The sequence below is a fragment of the Heptranchias perlo genome, chromosome 2, assembly GCF_035084215.1.
Source record: "Heptranchias perlo isolate sHepPer1 chromosome 2, sHepPer1.hap1, whole genome shotgun sequence".
Taxonomy (NCBI): Eukaryota; Metazoa; Chordata; class Chondrichthyes; order Hexanchiformes; family Hexanchidae; genus Heptranchias; species Heptranchias perlo.
The window spans coordinates 84,459,208-84,475,625 of NC_090326.1; the positions used below are offsets into that span (position 1 = coordinate 84,459,208).

The window sequence follows — 16,418 nt, forward strand, 5'->3', positions numbered from 1 at the left end:
AGGTCCTCAAAGACATCATCTGAGTTCTCTGTAGCAGAGTTAGTATGTTATCTCACCCTCCGACGAGCTGGTACTTATGCCGTCCTATCTCCCTGCCCTCGCTCCTACACACTTGTGCCCAGTGATTCAACACATGAAGATTCCTGCTCTAGTCTAGCCTCTAAAGTACGGGTGGTGCCAGTATCTGAGCTGGTGCTCGCTAGGGTGAGATCGAGTGACGCTGCATTAGCAGGAAGGCTGCCCTCCTCTTCCTCAAGTGGCAGCAGTGTGACCATGTCTTCAGCACTTGAAATGATAGAGGGACAAGGGATAATTTTTTTAGTATAAAGGGAGAGCAGAGAGAGACAAGTGGCTGTTGAAAGCATCTGCAGTTTATCATGCAGTGTAGGGTGCGATAGAAGTAATAAGGCAAAAAGATAAGGTGTGAAGAAAAACTGCATGATGTCTGTTCGAGCATTGCGAGTCGCCACGGCCATGACTCTGCCCCTGCCTGTAATGGTCAGAATGCTTTCTTCGAGGAGGAAAGGGTGTGCAGGTGGGCTCTACTTCCTCCACTGGCAGCAACCTGTCTGGAGTTGTGGGCGACCTTCTCCTGTAACACTCTTATGAGGTGTTTTGAGAATAGAACTATTCGACCATGACAGGTTTAATCAGTCTGTCAGATGTGAGGTGTGGGGAAGTGAGGGTGTGATCGTGGTGGGTGTATGAGTCTGAGGAGAAGGACGTGCAGTGAAGTGCAGTGCAGTGATTGTAGGAGAGTGGAAGGAAACAGGGGAGGGGAGCATTGTGAGTATTGTGAGCAGTGAGGCTGGAGGTGGTGGAGATGTGAGCAGAGATTAACAGAGCAGTATTGTAACCTTGGCAACTCTGGTGAGGTCATTGAACATTTTTTGGCGTTGCAGCCATGCCCCGGGTGCTAAGCTGCCTTCTCATTGATGGTGGAGGTGTTGCCTGGAAGGCTTTCTGCCCCCTGGGGGTAAGAGGATCTCCCTCCTGCTGTCAACTGCTTCCTCACCAACATCCTAACCAAGATCAGCTAATTCAGCACAAACCAAGGATCAAATCTGGAATCTTCCTGCCCTTTATGGCTAGTACCAGATCAGGTCATACATTTTTCTACTGAACTATCCGGGGTGCTCTAGTTATTTTCTTGCCAGTAGCAAGCATCTTGGCAGACATCAATAGCCGAAATGCTCCATATAGTTGTTGCATAATAGTGTCAGTAACAAAGGACTAATAACTGAGGCATAATCACTACAAGCTTTCTAGTGCTAATCATGAGTTGACTAATTGGAAATAATAGTCAGAATATATCATAACTAGTTTAGTGATATACCTAGGATCTGGAATTACATCTTAAGTATCACATAATTGAGCCAGTCCTAAGAAATGTATCAAAAATCTCTGGTTTGGTGGGGGGATGATCTTAATCAGAGAATCATAGAACAGTTACAGCACAGAAGGAAGCCATTCAGCCCATCAAGCCCACGCTCTTTGTAAGAGCAATCCAGTTAGTCCCATTCCCCTGCTCTTTCCCCATAGCCCTGCAAATTTTTTCTCCAAGTATTTATCCAATTCCTTTTTGAAAGCCACGATTGAATCTGCTTCCACCACCCGTTCAGGCAACGCATTCCGGATCATAAAGCCTCCACTGCGTAAAAAAGTTTTTCCTCATGTTGCCTTTGGTTTTTTGCCAATCACCTTAAATCTGTGTCCTCTGGTTCTTGACCCTTCTGCCAATGGAAGCAGTTTCTCTTTATTTAATTTATCTAAACCCTTCATGATTTTGCCATCAAAATTTTAAACCATCAAAATAACTTTCAAACTTTAAAAAATCCAAGAAAATTCTAAAAGACATAAATTTAGTCTATAAAAAGCTGTTTCTTGTCTCACTGCTATTTTTCTTGAAACTGGAGTTCACTTTTACGCTACTGATTTTATTTTTCTGCACTGTTTTTCCAAAAATAATAACCATGAAATAAGAAACGATTTTAATTATGAAAGTAATTTTTGGCATTGTGAGTATTGTTTTGTACTTTGCCAAATCTACAGAAAGGAACTCTACTTTTTATTGTACTGTAAAAAGTATTTGTGCATATATCATATTTCTTTCCTATGTTCTCATTCCTGATGTAATCTGCTCCAAACCAGATGTTACAATTATTTTGAACCACATATTTGTAGTTCAGCATTACCTTCTATAAAGTCCCAGGACTGAATGGGATAACAAGTTTTTTAATGTAATTGTCCTTTATCCTTGATTTCTATAGCATACAACAAAACTATTTGATAACCATTTTATGCAAAAAAAATCCTAGAAGATCTTATTATGCAAAAGTTACAACCCCATCTCCCTCACCTCAGGGGTTGTGCCAGAGGACTGAAGAATTGTGAATGTTACACCCTTGTTCAAAAAAGGGTGTAAAGATAAACCCAGCAACTATAGGCCAGTCAGTTTAACCTCGGTGGTGGGGAAACTTTTGGAAATGATAATCCGGGACAGAATTAATAGCCACTTGGATGAGTGTGGATTGATTAGGGAAAGCCAGCATGGATTTGTTAAAGGCAAATCGTGTTTAACCAACTTGATAGAGTTTTTTGATGAGGTAACAGAGAGGGTAGATGAGGGCAATGCAGTTGATGTGGTGTATATGGATTTTCAAAAAGCGTTTGATAAAGTGCCACACATGGTAGGCCTGCTATTAAAATTGCGGCCCATGGAATAAAGGGGGCAATAGCAACATGGATACAAATTGGCTAAATGACAGGAAACAGAGAGTAGTGGTGAGCTGTTGTTTTTCGGACTGGAGGGAGGTGTGCAGTGGTGTTCCCAAGAGGTTGGTGCTGGGACCACTGCTTTTCTTGATATATATTAATGACTTGGACTTGGAGTACAGAGCACAATTTCAAAATTTGCAGATGACACAAAACTTGGAAGGGTAGTGAACAGTGAGGAGGATAGCGATAGACTCCAAGAGGATACAGACATTCTGGTGGCATGGGCAGACACGTGGCAGATGAAGTTTAACGCGGAAAAATGCGAGGTGATGCATTTCGGTAGGAAAAATGAGGAGAGGCAACATAAACTAGACCTTCCCTCCATCATAAGGTCAGAAATGGGGATGTTCGCTGATAACTGCACAGTGTTCAGTTCCATTCGCAACCCCTCAGATAATGAAGCAGTCCGAGCCCGCATGCAGCAAGACCTGGACAACATCCAGGCTTGGGCTGATAAGTGGCAAGTAACATTCGCGCCAGATAAGTGCCAGGCAATGACCATCTCCAACAAGAGAGAGTCTAACCACCTCCCCTTGACATTCAACGGCATTACCATCACCGAATCCCCCACCATCAACATCCTGGGGGTCACCATTGACCAGAAACTTAACTGGACCAACCATATAAATACTGTGGCTACGAGAGCAGGTCAGAGGCTGGGTATTCTGCGGCGAGTGACTCACCTCCTGACTCCCCAAAGCCTTTCCACCATCTACAAGGCACAAGTCAGGAGTGTGATGGAATATTCTCCACTTGCCTGGATGAGTGCAGCTCCAACAACACTCAAGAAGCTCGACACCATCCAAGATAAAGCAGCCCGCTTGATTGGCACCCTATCCACCACCCTAAACATTCACTCCCTTCACCACCGGCGCACTGTGGCTGCAGTGTGCACCATCCACAGGATGCACTGCAGCAACTCGCCAAGGCTTCTTCGACAGCACCTCCCAAACCTGCGACCTCTACCACCTAGAAGGACAAGGGCAGCAGGCGCATGGGAACACCACCACCTGCACGTTCCCCTCCAAGTCACACACCATCCCGACTTGGAATTATATCGCCGTTCCTTCATTGTCGCTGGGTCAAAATCCTGGAACTCCCTTCCTAACAGCACTGTGGGTGAACCGTCACCACACGGACTGCAGCGGTTCAAGAAGGCGGCTCACCACCACCTTCTCGAGGGCAATTAGGGATGGGCAATAAATGCTGGCCTTGCCAGCGACGCCCACATCCCGTGAACGAATAAAAAAAAAACACTAGAGGGCACAATTCTAAAAGGGGTGGAGGAACAGAGGGATTTGGGGGTGTATGTGCATAAATCATTGAAGGTGGCAGGGCAGGTTGAGAAAGCGATTAAAAAAGCATACGGGATCCTGGGCTTTATAAATAGAGGCATAGAGTGCAAAAGATGGAAGTCATGATGAACCTTTATAAAACACTGGTTCGGCCACAACTGGAGTATTGTGTCCAGTTCTGGGCACTGCACTTTAGGAAGGATGTAAAGGCCTTAGAGCGGGTGCAGAGGAGATTTACTAGAATTATTTCAGGGATGAGGGGCTTAAATTATGGGGATAGACTGGAGAAGGTGGAATTATTCTCCTTGGAACAGAGAGGGTTGAGAGGAGATTTGATGGAAGTGTTCAAAATTATGAAGGTCTAGACAGAGTGGATAGAGAGAAACTGTTCCCATTGGTGGAACGGTCAAGAATCAGAGGGCATAGGTTTAAGGTGATTGGCAAAAGAACCAAAGGTGATATGAGGAAAAACTTTTTTACACAGCAAATGGTTAGGATCTGGAATGCACTGTCCGAAGGAGTGGTGGAGGCAGATTCAATCATGGCCTTCAAAAGGGAACTGGATAAGTACTTGAAACAAAAAAATGTGCAGGGCTACAGGGATAGGGCAGGGCAATGGGACTAGCTGATTGCTCATACATAGAGCCAGCATGGACTCGATGGGTTGAATGACCTCCTTCTGTGCTGTAACCTTCTATGATTCTAGAAACACAGGTTGTCAGATACTAACATAAGTGAGTGTATCAAGTTTAAAGCTGCTTTGCAGAATCTTATTTAGTCATACTAGAATTCTGAAACAAATCTGTGGTCACTTTTACTTCACTATCACTCATTTCAATTGCTAATATCAATCATTTTACTGTAGCTCTATTCTAAGAACTGCTCTAATCTTTTGATTCTGCTGTGAGTCTTCTCTGAGTGGTTCAATCATTGATTCTAATAATTTTGGTATTATGGAGTCGAAATTGTGATGTGTCTTTTTTTAGGTCCAAATTGGCGCAATGAAGTTGAATTCAGGAGTTACGTGCCAGTAAAGGGCATTTGATGATGCCTGCAACAAATGCAGGCATCATTAAATATTATAATCAGGGCCCTGTGCCTGAATCAGAACCCTTTTCTGAAACTGGTGTCCGAACGCGCCTGAAGCACAACTTCCTCAATCCGCCCAGCACATCATGGCAGGAACAGTCATTAAGCAGTTTTCAGAAGTGGTGTCTGAAGGGATCCTCACCTCCATTAAGGTAGTCTATGGTTAGTCGCTTTTAGGCTGCTCATGTGCTTTTCTTCAGGTTTTGTAAGCCAGAGGAGATACTGGACCCCAGAGCCAAAAAGGCAGCAGTCTGAGCCTCCACCCAAACAGTCAGAGTTGTCACCAAAGTCTCCATGGCTGTGGGTCCCCTTGCACTGCTCGTAGAGCTGACCACTTGCTCCATGTTTGACTGCATGGTCTCAATGTTGTGCACAAAAACAGCACATAAGCCAAAGCTGGACTCCTCCGTGTTCTCAGACATTGTGCGGAAGCTCTCTGGCAGGCAGCCCAGTGCACTTTGAAGGTCCTTTTGGATTGCTATCAGTCTTCTTATGTATGGTGGGCGTCCGATGTCTCCATCTGCATCCTGCGTAGCAGAGCTAGGTTGCTAGCTCTAGCTCCAGCGAGCTGCTTCCTAGGCCTTCCTACCCTGCCCTTGCTCCTTCAAACTCGTGCTGGGTGAATCTCCACATACAGGCCCCTCTAGCCTACCCTCTGAACTACATGCAGTGCCAGTCTCTGAGCTGATTTCTGCAAGTTTAAGGTTGAGTGACACTTCCTATTTAACAGTGCTGCCCTCTTCTTCTTCTTCTTCCTCCTCTTCTCCCTAAGGGCTGTGCACATCCACTGGACCTGAAATGTAAGAAAGGGAGAAGAATTAGCATTTAGTGCAATGGGTAAGTAGAGATAGATGAGTGGCTTTTGAAAGCAACTGCAATCTGTCATGCATCACGTGTAAGGGTGAGATTTAAGTGAGAAGAGAAGGAGTCCTCCAGCCTTGCTAGACATCCCACTCCTGACACATCACCTGCCCATGATGTCTATGACCTGCTCTTTACGTGGGGACAACACATGGATGAAGCGTAGCTCTCCTCCTGTGGCTGCCTGCTCCCTGTTATCTTGTGTGACCTTGCCCAGCAAGAAAGAAGGAAGTGTGTCAGTGTTAGAGTAGTGAAAAGTTTTGAGGACATGTTGCCGTTGTGTGCAGGATGGCAAAGATGTGAGGACGTGAAGGAAATAATAGTGAGAAGAGTAGCAGGTGTAGAGTGCTGCAGTCGAAGCTGAAGAAGGCGAAGTGAAGTGTGCTGCAGTGATTGTAGGAGAGTGCTGGTAATCGAGGGAGGGGAGGGAAGGGAAGGCTAATGAGTGTTGGAACAACAGGTAGTCAAGGCTAACCATGGAGTAATGATAGATATGAATTAGGGGGTTTACCTTAGCTATCCTCATGAGGTTATTGAATTTCTTCCTACATTGCCGCCATAACCTGGGGCGATACTCCTCGCACTGACATGCTCGGCCCACTCATGCCAGGCAGCTTGCCTGAAAATCTTCCTGCCGCCTGGTGGATAGAAGATGCCCTCCTCCTGCCATTGTTCTCCATCAAAACCTCCAAAGCACTGTCCAAAAATCGGGGGGCCCTTGCAGTTTCTCTTGCGCTTGCCATTGTCTCCAGCCAAAGTGCATCTCCCCTTTAAGAGGGGAAGGGTAACTTTAAATCATAGAATCATAAAATCATAGAAGTTACAACATGGAAACAGGCCCTTCGGCCCAACATGTCCATGTCGCCCAGTTTATACCACTAAGCTAGTCCCAATTGCCTGCACTTGGCCCATATCCCTCGATACCCATCTTCCCCATGTAACTGTCCAAATGCTTTTTAAAAGACAAAATTGTACCCGCCTCTACTACTGCCTCTGGCAGCTCGTTCCAGACACTCACCACCCTTTGAGTGAAAAAATTGCCCCTCTGGATCCTTTTGTATCTCTCCCCTCTCACCTTAAATCTATGCCCCCTCGTTATAGACTCCCCTACCTTTGGGAAAAGATTTTGACTATCGACCTTATCTATGCCCCTCATTATTTTATAGACTTCTATAAGATCACCCCTTAACCTCCTACTCTCCAGGGAATAAAGTCCCAGTCTGTCTAACCTCTCCCTGTAAGTCAAACCATCAAGTCCCGGTAGCATCCTAGTAAATCTTTTCTGCACTCTTTCTAGTTTAATAATATCCTTTCTATAATAGGGTGACCAGAACTGTACACAGTATTCCAAGTGTGGCCTTACTAATGCCCTGTACAACTTCAACAAGACATCCCAACTCCTGCATTCAATGTTCTGACCAATGAAACCAAGCATGCTGAATGCCTTCTTCACCACCCTATCCACCTGTGACTCCACTTTCAAGGAGCTATGAATCTGTACTCCTAGATCTCTTTGTTCGATAACTCTCCCCAACGCCCTACCATTAACGGAGTAGGTCCTGGCCCGATTCGATCTACCAAAATGCATCACCTCACATTTATCTAAATTAAACTCCATCTGCCATTCATCGGCCCACTGGCCCAATTTATCAAGATCCCGTTGCAATCCTAGATAACCTTCTTCACTGTCCACAATGCCACCAATCTTGGTGTCATCTGCAAACTTACTAACCATGCCTCCTAAATTCTCATCCAAATCATTAATATAAATAACAAATAACAGCGGACCCAGCACCGATCCCTGAGGCACACCGCTGGACACAGGCATCCAGTTTGAAAAACAACCCTCGACAACCACCCTCTGTCTTCTGTCGTCAAGCCAATTTTGTATCCAATTGGCTACCTCACCTTGGATCCCATGAGATTTAACCTTATGTAACAACCTACCATGCGGTACCTTGTCAAATGCTTTGCTGAAGTCCATGTAGACCACGTCTACTGCACAGCCCTCATCTATCTTCTTGGTTACCCCTTCAAAAAACTCAATCAAATTCGTGAGACATGATTTTCCTCTCACAAAACCATGCTGACTGTTCCTAATTAGTCCCTGCCTCTCCAAATGCCTGTAGATCCTGTCCCTCAGAATACCCTCTAACAACTTACCCACTACAGATGTCAGGCTCACTGGTCTGTAGTTCCCAGGCTTTTCCCTGCCGCCCTTCTTAAACAAAGGCACAACATTTTCTACCCTCCAATCTTCAGGCACCTCACCTGTAGCGGTGGATGATTCAAATATCTCTGCTAGGGGACCCGCAATTTCCTCCCTAACCTCCCATAACGTCCTGGGATACATTTCATCAGGTCCCGGAGATTTATCTACCTTGATGCGCGTTAAGACTTCCAGCACCTCCCTCTCTGTAATATGTACACTCCTCAAGACATCACTATTTATTTCCCCAAGTTCCCTAACATCCATGCCTTTCTCAACCGTAAATACCGATGTGAAATATTCATTCAGGATCTCACCCATTTCTTGTGGTTCCGCACATAGATGACCTTGTTGATCCTTAAGAGGCCCTACTCTCTCCCTAGTTACCCTTTTGCCCTTTATGTATTTGTAGAAGCTCTTTGGATTCACCTTTGCCTGATCTGCCAAAGCAATCTCATATCCCCTTTTTGCCCTCCTGATTTCTTTCTTAACTCTACTCCGGCAATCTCTATACTCTTCAAGGGATCCACTTGATCCCAGCTGCCTATGCATGTCATATGCCTCCTTCTTATTTTTGACTAGTGCCTCAATCTCCCGAGTCATCCAAGGTTCCCTACTTCTACCAGCCTTGCCCTTCACTTTATAAGGAATGTGCTTACCCTGAACCCTGGTTAACACACTTTTGAAAGCCTCCCACTTACCAGACGTCCCTTTGCCTGCCAACAGACTCTCCCAATCAACTTCTGAAAGTTCCTGTCTAATACCATCAAAATTGGCCTTTCCCCAATTTAGAATTTTAACTTTTGGGCCAGACCTATCCTTCTCCATAGCTATCTTAAAACTAATGGAATTATGATCACTGGTCCCAAAGTGATCCCTCACTAACACTTCTGTCACCTGCCCTTCCTTATTTCTCAAGAGGAGGTCAAGTTTTGCCCCCTCTCTAGTCGGGCCATCCACATACTGAATGAGAAATTCCTCCTGAATACACTCAACAAATTTCTCTCCATCCAAGCCCCTAATGCTATGGCTGTCCCAGTCAATGTTGGGAAAGTTAAAGTCCCCTACTATTACCACCCTATTATTCTTGCAGCTGTCTGTAATCTCCTTACATATTTGCTCCTCAATTTCCCGTTGACTATTTGGGGGTCTGTAGTACAATCCTATCAAAGTGATCTCTCCCTTCTTATTTTTCAGTTCTACCCATATGGACTCAGTGGGCAAACCCTCGGATATATCCCCTCTCACTACTGCCGTGATGTTCTCCCTAATCAAGAACGCAACTCCCCCTCCTCTCTTACCTCCTGCTCTATCTTTCCTATAGCATCTGTACCCTGGAACATTGAGCTGCCAGTCCTGCCCCTCCCTTAGCCATGTTTCAGTAATAGCTATAACATCCCAGTCCCATGTACCCATCCATGCCCTGAGTTCATCTGCCTTGCCCATCAGACTTCTTGCATTGAAATAAATGCAGTTTAATCTAGACTTCCCTTGGTCTTTGCCCTGCTTTCTCAGACCATCTGTCCGGTCATGTTCTGTACACTCTCCCTTACTGCCTTTTGTTTCTGTCACCACTTTATTTCCCACTGACTTCCTGCATCGGTTCCCATCCCCCTGCCACATTAGTTTAAACCCTCCCCAACAGCACTGGCAAACACTCCCCCTAGGACATTGGTTCCAGTCCTGCCCAGATGCAGACCGTCCAATTTGTACTGGTCCCACCTCCCCCAGAACCGGTTCCAATGGCCCAGGAATTTGAATCCCTCCAGCTTGCACCATCTCTCAAGCCACGTATTCATCTTAGCTATCCTGTCATTCCTAATCTGACTAACCCGTGGCACTGGTAGCAATCCTGAGATTACTACCTTTGAGGTCCTACTCTTTAGTTTAACTCCTAACTCCCTGAATTCAGCTTGTAGGACCTCATCCTGTTTTTTACCTATATCGTTGGTGCCTATATGCACCACGACAACTGGCTGTTCACCCTCCCCCTCCAGAATGTCCTGCAGCCGCTCCGAGACATCCTTGACCCTTGCACCAGGGAGGCAACATACCATCCTGGAGTCTCGGTTGCGTCCGCAGAAACGCCTGTCTATTCCTCTCGGTTGCATCCGCAGAAACGCCGTCAGAAGCGTCAGAAGCGTGCGGAAGTAACACCCTCTATCAGGCGAGCTGCCAATCAACAGCAGGGTATCACTGGCAGCCCACCTATATCATTTTAATGAATAAGTTGCACAAATTTGGGGTCTTCTTTGTGGCCACGTGATTGGGCACCCACTCCAAACTCAACATTCATTCTGCACACGAAAACGCACTCAAAAGCAATTTCCACACCAGCATGTGCTAAATCACTCACATTTGGAGGCTGAGGACACAGTCGATTGCTTTCAATCTGATCTATGCTTTGAGGACAATTTGAAGTCACTGTTATTGTGCTGTCTATCACAACAAAGTTCAAGGTATCTTGTCCAAAGTCCTCTACAAGTTCTTATTGTCTGCAAATTTGACTGAACAATTGCCTATATATGTTATGGCTTTTACAGCCATTTAAAAAAAAAACAAAAGCATTATACTCCACCTCCTGTTTTAAAAAAGGGAATTGCTCAGCTGTCAGTAAATTTGCCACACGGTGGAAAATAGTATTTCAGCCACAAATCTGATTTTTGATCAAATTTCCACCAAGCTATCCAGAACATGTTAAAATGGGTTGAGAATATTTCTATGCAGGCAAAAAATCCCTGTGTTTAGCCAATCCATATTCTTTAGTTCAACCTGATTGTGGAAGTGTTGTGGTTGCAGAGAACATATTCAGATGGTAGCCCTAATGAAATGTGGCTTAAAAATTCCACAAAGAATCTCTGTCCACTGTAGAAGATATATTTGCTTAAAATAGTTGCTGCAATTATTCTCTTTAAGGATGAGCCTGGTGATCAACTCATTCAGGGATAGAATTGGAGGAATGGAATTTTCATCCAAGTGGAAGAATAAACAGACTAAGGATCTTGGAAGAATATTGTACGAAATGGATCACGCTGAGTAGAGAATCTGTCACTGAGATTTATAAAATACTTGTTTACATATGGACATAAATTCTGTCAAATTCACAGTTGTACATGTGGCAGTTAGTTACAGGTGCCTTCTTTTTTTTATACCACAAAGTCCCTCCAATCTCCTGGAGGAGTTTACACTGGTATTGCATGGTGGGCAATATCACAGTTAGCAAGGTGACAGTAACCTTCATGGTGCATTGTTTACACTTAAAACATAAGAGTAAGAAATAAGAAAAGACCATTCATCCTATTGAGGACATTCCTCCACAGCCTATATATAATTTAGCCCATTATGGACTCACCAGTTGGAATGTTCAAACCTAACAAAATGCTAATCAAATGCCATCAGCAACAAACACATCAGTAAGCAATTTCATAGGAAATACTGTCAGTACAATGTCAGTTGTGACATTTTCTAACTCAGGCAGCTCATTTTGGTATTTGAGACAGGAATGGATGTTTATCCGTGTTTCTCTTTACCAACAGATCTCATCACTGATGCCAACTGTCAGGCTGACTAAAACAACCAGCAGTTCTTACAGTTGTTATTCTGAAGTGTATTTCTGGATCAATATAATCTGTAGATTGTGTAGTAGTTACAAAAATTCTCACTCACCTTGTTGTGATTCAGCCACAAATACTTTAGCTGTTTAAAGTCTGACAGATCAGGCAATTCTGTTAGCCCTCTAAAAAGCAGATACATAATTTTTTTATTACTGGTTAAGAAAGTGACAGAATATAAACAGAGAGAGTATAGGTATAGACTTAGATCCCAAAACCTTTAAATTCATGTGTAGATTATTGTGTTTTTTAATGGAATACTCCAGCTAATAATTTTGTGAGCCTTATTCCAGTATCTTCCCAAACATTTGATATGGCATTTGGTTTAAAGCTACCTGCATTTCATAATTGGAGAAACAAACCAATTTTTCCCTTTTTCTTCCCTCCTACTCTCCAGAAGGTGTGGATTGCTGTTGGGGTACAGTCTATGGGGATTCTCTGCTCCTTGTCCAAGTGGTAATTTTTCTTTTTTTTTAAAATTTATTCTTGGGATATGGGTGTTGCTAGCAAGGCTAGCATTTATTACCCACCCCTAGTTGTCCTTGAGAAGATGGAGGCAAGCTTTCTTCTTGAACCACTGCAGTCCAGTGGTGTCTTCACACTGCTGTTAGGTAGGGAGGTCCAGGATTTTTACCCAGCAGCAATGAAGGAGTGATGATATATATCCAAATCTGGATGGTGTATGACTTGGAGGGCAATTTAAAGGTGCTGGTGTTTCCATGCACCTGCTGCCCTTGTCCTTCTAGGTGGTGGAGATCACAGGTTTGGGAAGTGCTGACGAAGAAGCCTTGGTGACATGCTGCAGTGCATTCTGTTAGATTGTACACACTGCAGCTATGGCATACCGGTGGTGAAGGGAGTGGATATTTAAGCCAGTGGATGGGGTGCTCATCAAACAGACTCAGGGCGTCGGAACCTAACCTGAACATCGAAGAATAGGTTAATGGTGAATAAGTGCCGCTTGACAGCACTGTTGTCAACTCCTTCCATTACTTTGCTGATGATTGAGAGTAGGCTGACGTGGCAGTAATTGGCTAGGTTAGATTTGTCCTGCTTTTTGTGGACAGGACATACCTGGGCAATTTTCCACATTGTTGAGTAGATGCCAGTGTTGTAGCTGTACTGGTGCATCCTAGCTAGGATGCAGCTAGTTCTGGAGCACAGATTTTCAGCACTACAGCCAAGATGTTGTCGGAGCCCGTAGGCGTTGCTGTGTCCAGTGCACTCAGCTGTTTCTTGATGGCATGTGCAGTGAACTGAATTGGCTAAAGATTGTATCTGTGACCAGTGGGCACCTCAGTAGGAGGCTGAGAATGACCATCCATGGTGGCAAATGCTTCAGCCTTGTGTTTTGCTCTCATGTGCTGGGCCCTGCCATCATTGAAGATGGGGACCTTCATGGAGCCTCCTCCTCCCGTTAGTTGCTTAATTGACCAACACCATTCATGACTGGATGTGGCAGGGTTGCAAAGCTTTGACCTAATCCATTGATTGTGGGATCACTTAGCTCAGTCTATAGCATGCTTTTTAGCATGCATGTAGTGTTGTGTTATAGCTTTACCAGTTTGGCATCTTATTTTCAGGTACACGTGGTGATACTCTCAACATGCTCTTCCACACTTCTCATTAAACCTGGATTTGTCACCTGGCTTAATGGTAGAGGAGGAGAGAGGGATAGGCTGGGCCATGAGGTTACAGATTGTGGTGGTATACAATTCTGCTGCTGCTGATGGCCCACAGCACCTAATGGAACCCAGTTTTGAACTGCTGGATCTATTCTTAATCTATCCCACTTAGCACGGTGATAGTGCCCCACAGCACGATGGAGAGTGTCTTCAATGTATTGTTGGGTCTTCCTTTTGAATCGCTTCAGTCTTTATGCTGATGTTGCTGCCACAGTGGTGATAACTAGGGAATTCCAGGATTTAGACCAAGGAATGGTAGTATATATATATCCAAGTCAGGATGTGGCTTCCAGGAGAACTTTGAAGTCATGGTGTTCTCATTATTTTGCTGTTCTTGTCCTTCATGATGGTAGAGGTATCAGGAGAGAGAGGTACTGTTAAAGTAAGCATGGTGAGTAGCTGCAGTGTGTACTGTAGACAGTATATACTGCAGCCAAAGTGCATTGGTGGTGGAGGGAGTAGATACTGAGTCCTGTACCAGGAGTGCCAATCAATTGAACTGTTCTATCCCAGATAGTGTTGAGGTTCTTGAGAGTTGTTGCAGTTGCACACATCCAGGCGAGTGGTGAGTATTCCATCACATTCCTGCCTTGAGCCATGTAGATGGTGGAGAAGCTTTGAGAGGCCATAAGGTGACTCACTTATCGCAGAGTAACTTGTTTCTGTCGTGCTTTTGAAGCCACATTGTTGATATAGAAGGTTTGGTTCTGTTTCTAGTCAATGATGATCTCCAGGATTATGTTGGTGGGGAACTTGGCAATTTTGGTACCGTTGAAGGTCAGAGAGAGGTGGTTGGGCTTTTACTTGTTGGAGTTGGTCATTGCCTGGCATTTATTTGGCATGAATGTTACCTGCTACTTGTCTGCCCAAGCCTGGATGTTGTCCAGGTCTTGCTGTAAGCTGGCATGGGCTGTTTCGTTATCAGAGGAGTTGTGAATTGAGCTGAACACTAAAATCAGAAGTAAACAGCAGCATTCCAGACCCTATGATGAAAGGAAGGTCATTGATAAAGCAGCTGAAGATGGTTGGGCCAAGACCATTGCCCTGAATAACTCCTGTAGCAATTCCGGGGTTGTGATGATTGGCCTCCCACAACCATATCTAGTTGCCTCTTATCTAATCAATGGTCTTCTCTGATATCTTATTCCTTAAGTTTATTACCTTTCATAAATATAAAAGTTCTTCCTGGCTTCTCTTTTGCTCCTAAATTACTATTTCTTTACTTGCAGCATTCTGGCATTTAAACCCTTCACTAAGGTGAGCAATTAGTCTGGATCAACATTCTTAATTCCTATCATAATCTTGAAAATGTAAATGAGATCATATTGAAGTATCTTCTTTTCAAACACAAGAACATTATCCCTTTAGGAATTTTCAACAAAACTTTGTTATCCTCCCCATTCAGTTGTACATATGGGCTCATTCCAGACACATTCACTATTCTTATGACAAGAAGGGATGGCAACAACACCACAAGTGCATCATGTTAGTGATATGCAATGCTGAACGTCTTTAGTACAATCAGGCCAAAAGATAATGGCATCTGAAGAGTGAGGAAAACTATACCAACAGAAAATCGTGCAATCCTCTTCATTCATCAATCTCCACATGTAAACTTAATTGCATGAAAGTACTGGAGAAAATATAAATGTCATATTCTTTTTTAACAGCTTTATCATTTGTTCCCCCTGCAACTTTTAAAGATTTGTATATCTGAACCCATAATCCTGTCTGTTCTTCTACATCTTTTAAAATTTTACCACTTAGTATATTTAAGAACATAAGGGTGTAAGAAATAGGAGCAGCCCATACAGCCCCTCGAGCCTGCTCCACCATTCAATAAGATCATGGCTGATCGTTTCCATCAGGCTATTCCAGTTTCCTGCCCTAGCCCCATATCCCTTGATTCCCTTAGTGTCCAAAAATCTATTGCTCTCAATCTTGAATATACTCAATGACTGAGCATCCACAGCCCTCTGGGGTAGAGAATTCCAAAGATTCACAACTCTGAGTGAATAAATTTTTCCTTATCTCGTCCTTAATGGCCGACTTCTTATCTTGAGACTATGACCCCTAGTTCTAGACTCACCAGCCAGGTGAAACAGCCTCTAAGCATCTATCCTGTCAAGCCCTCTGAGAACTTTATACATTTCAATGAGATCCCCTCTCATTCTTCTAAATCCCAGAGAACATAGGCACTTTCTTCTCAATCTCTCCTCATAGGACAACATTCTCATCCCAGGAATCAATCTAGTGAACCTTCATTTCACCCCCTCTAAGGCAAGTATATCCTTCCTTAGGTAAGGAGACCAAAACTGTACACAGTACTCCAGGTGTGGTCTCTCAAAATATACCACCTCATATTTCTCCACATTAAATTTCATCTGAAATCTATCTGCCCAATCTTCTAATCTACGTCATCCTGAAGTACACAGCCCTCGTCGCAGTTAACAATGCTCCCTATTTTTGTGTTACCGCAAATTTTGATATAGTATACTCTATACCAAAGTAAAGATCATTTATATATGAGAACAATGGCTCCAGCTCTTGCCTTGGAGGAAACCACTTTTTACATCCCTCCAGTCCAAAACACATCCATTAACATCTCAATTGCATTCATCGCATACTTATTTTTAATCTATGTGTAATACTCTATAGTTGTCAGCAATAAATTTCATTTGCCAGGTATCTATAAAATTGGATTAAAAAAATTAAATCATTTTATTGCATTCTCTATCTTTATTGTGCTCCCTGTTTTTGAGTCATCAGCAAATTTGATCAGTTTACAGTTGGATTCCATATCTAGATCAATTAAGTTTATTAGAAAAATCCCACCTAATACTCCCCCCCAATCTGATATTACACCTTTCACAGATCATCTTCTTTTCTT

General features: G+C 43.8%; 1 protein-coding gene across 2 annotated transcripts in view; it reads right to left on the bottom strand.

Moving 5' to 3' along the window:
* LOC137334020 (leucine-rich repeat-containing protein 72) overlaps positions 1-16,418 on the bottom strand; it is a 54,563-nt gene that overhangs the window by 30,396 nt on the left and 7,749 nt on the right. For both annotated transcript variants that reach the window (XM_067998443.1, XM_067998434.1), the window contains exon 3: positions 11,899-11,968. In XM_067998443.1, coding sequence (XP_067854544.1) covers positions 11,899-11,968 — 70 coding nt within the window. The remainder of the gene's footprint in view (positions 1-11,898; positions 11,969-16,418) is intronic.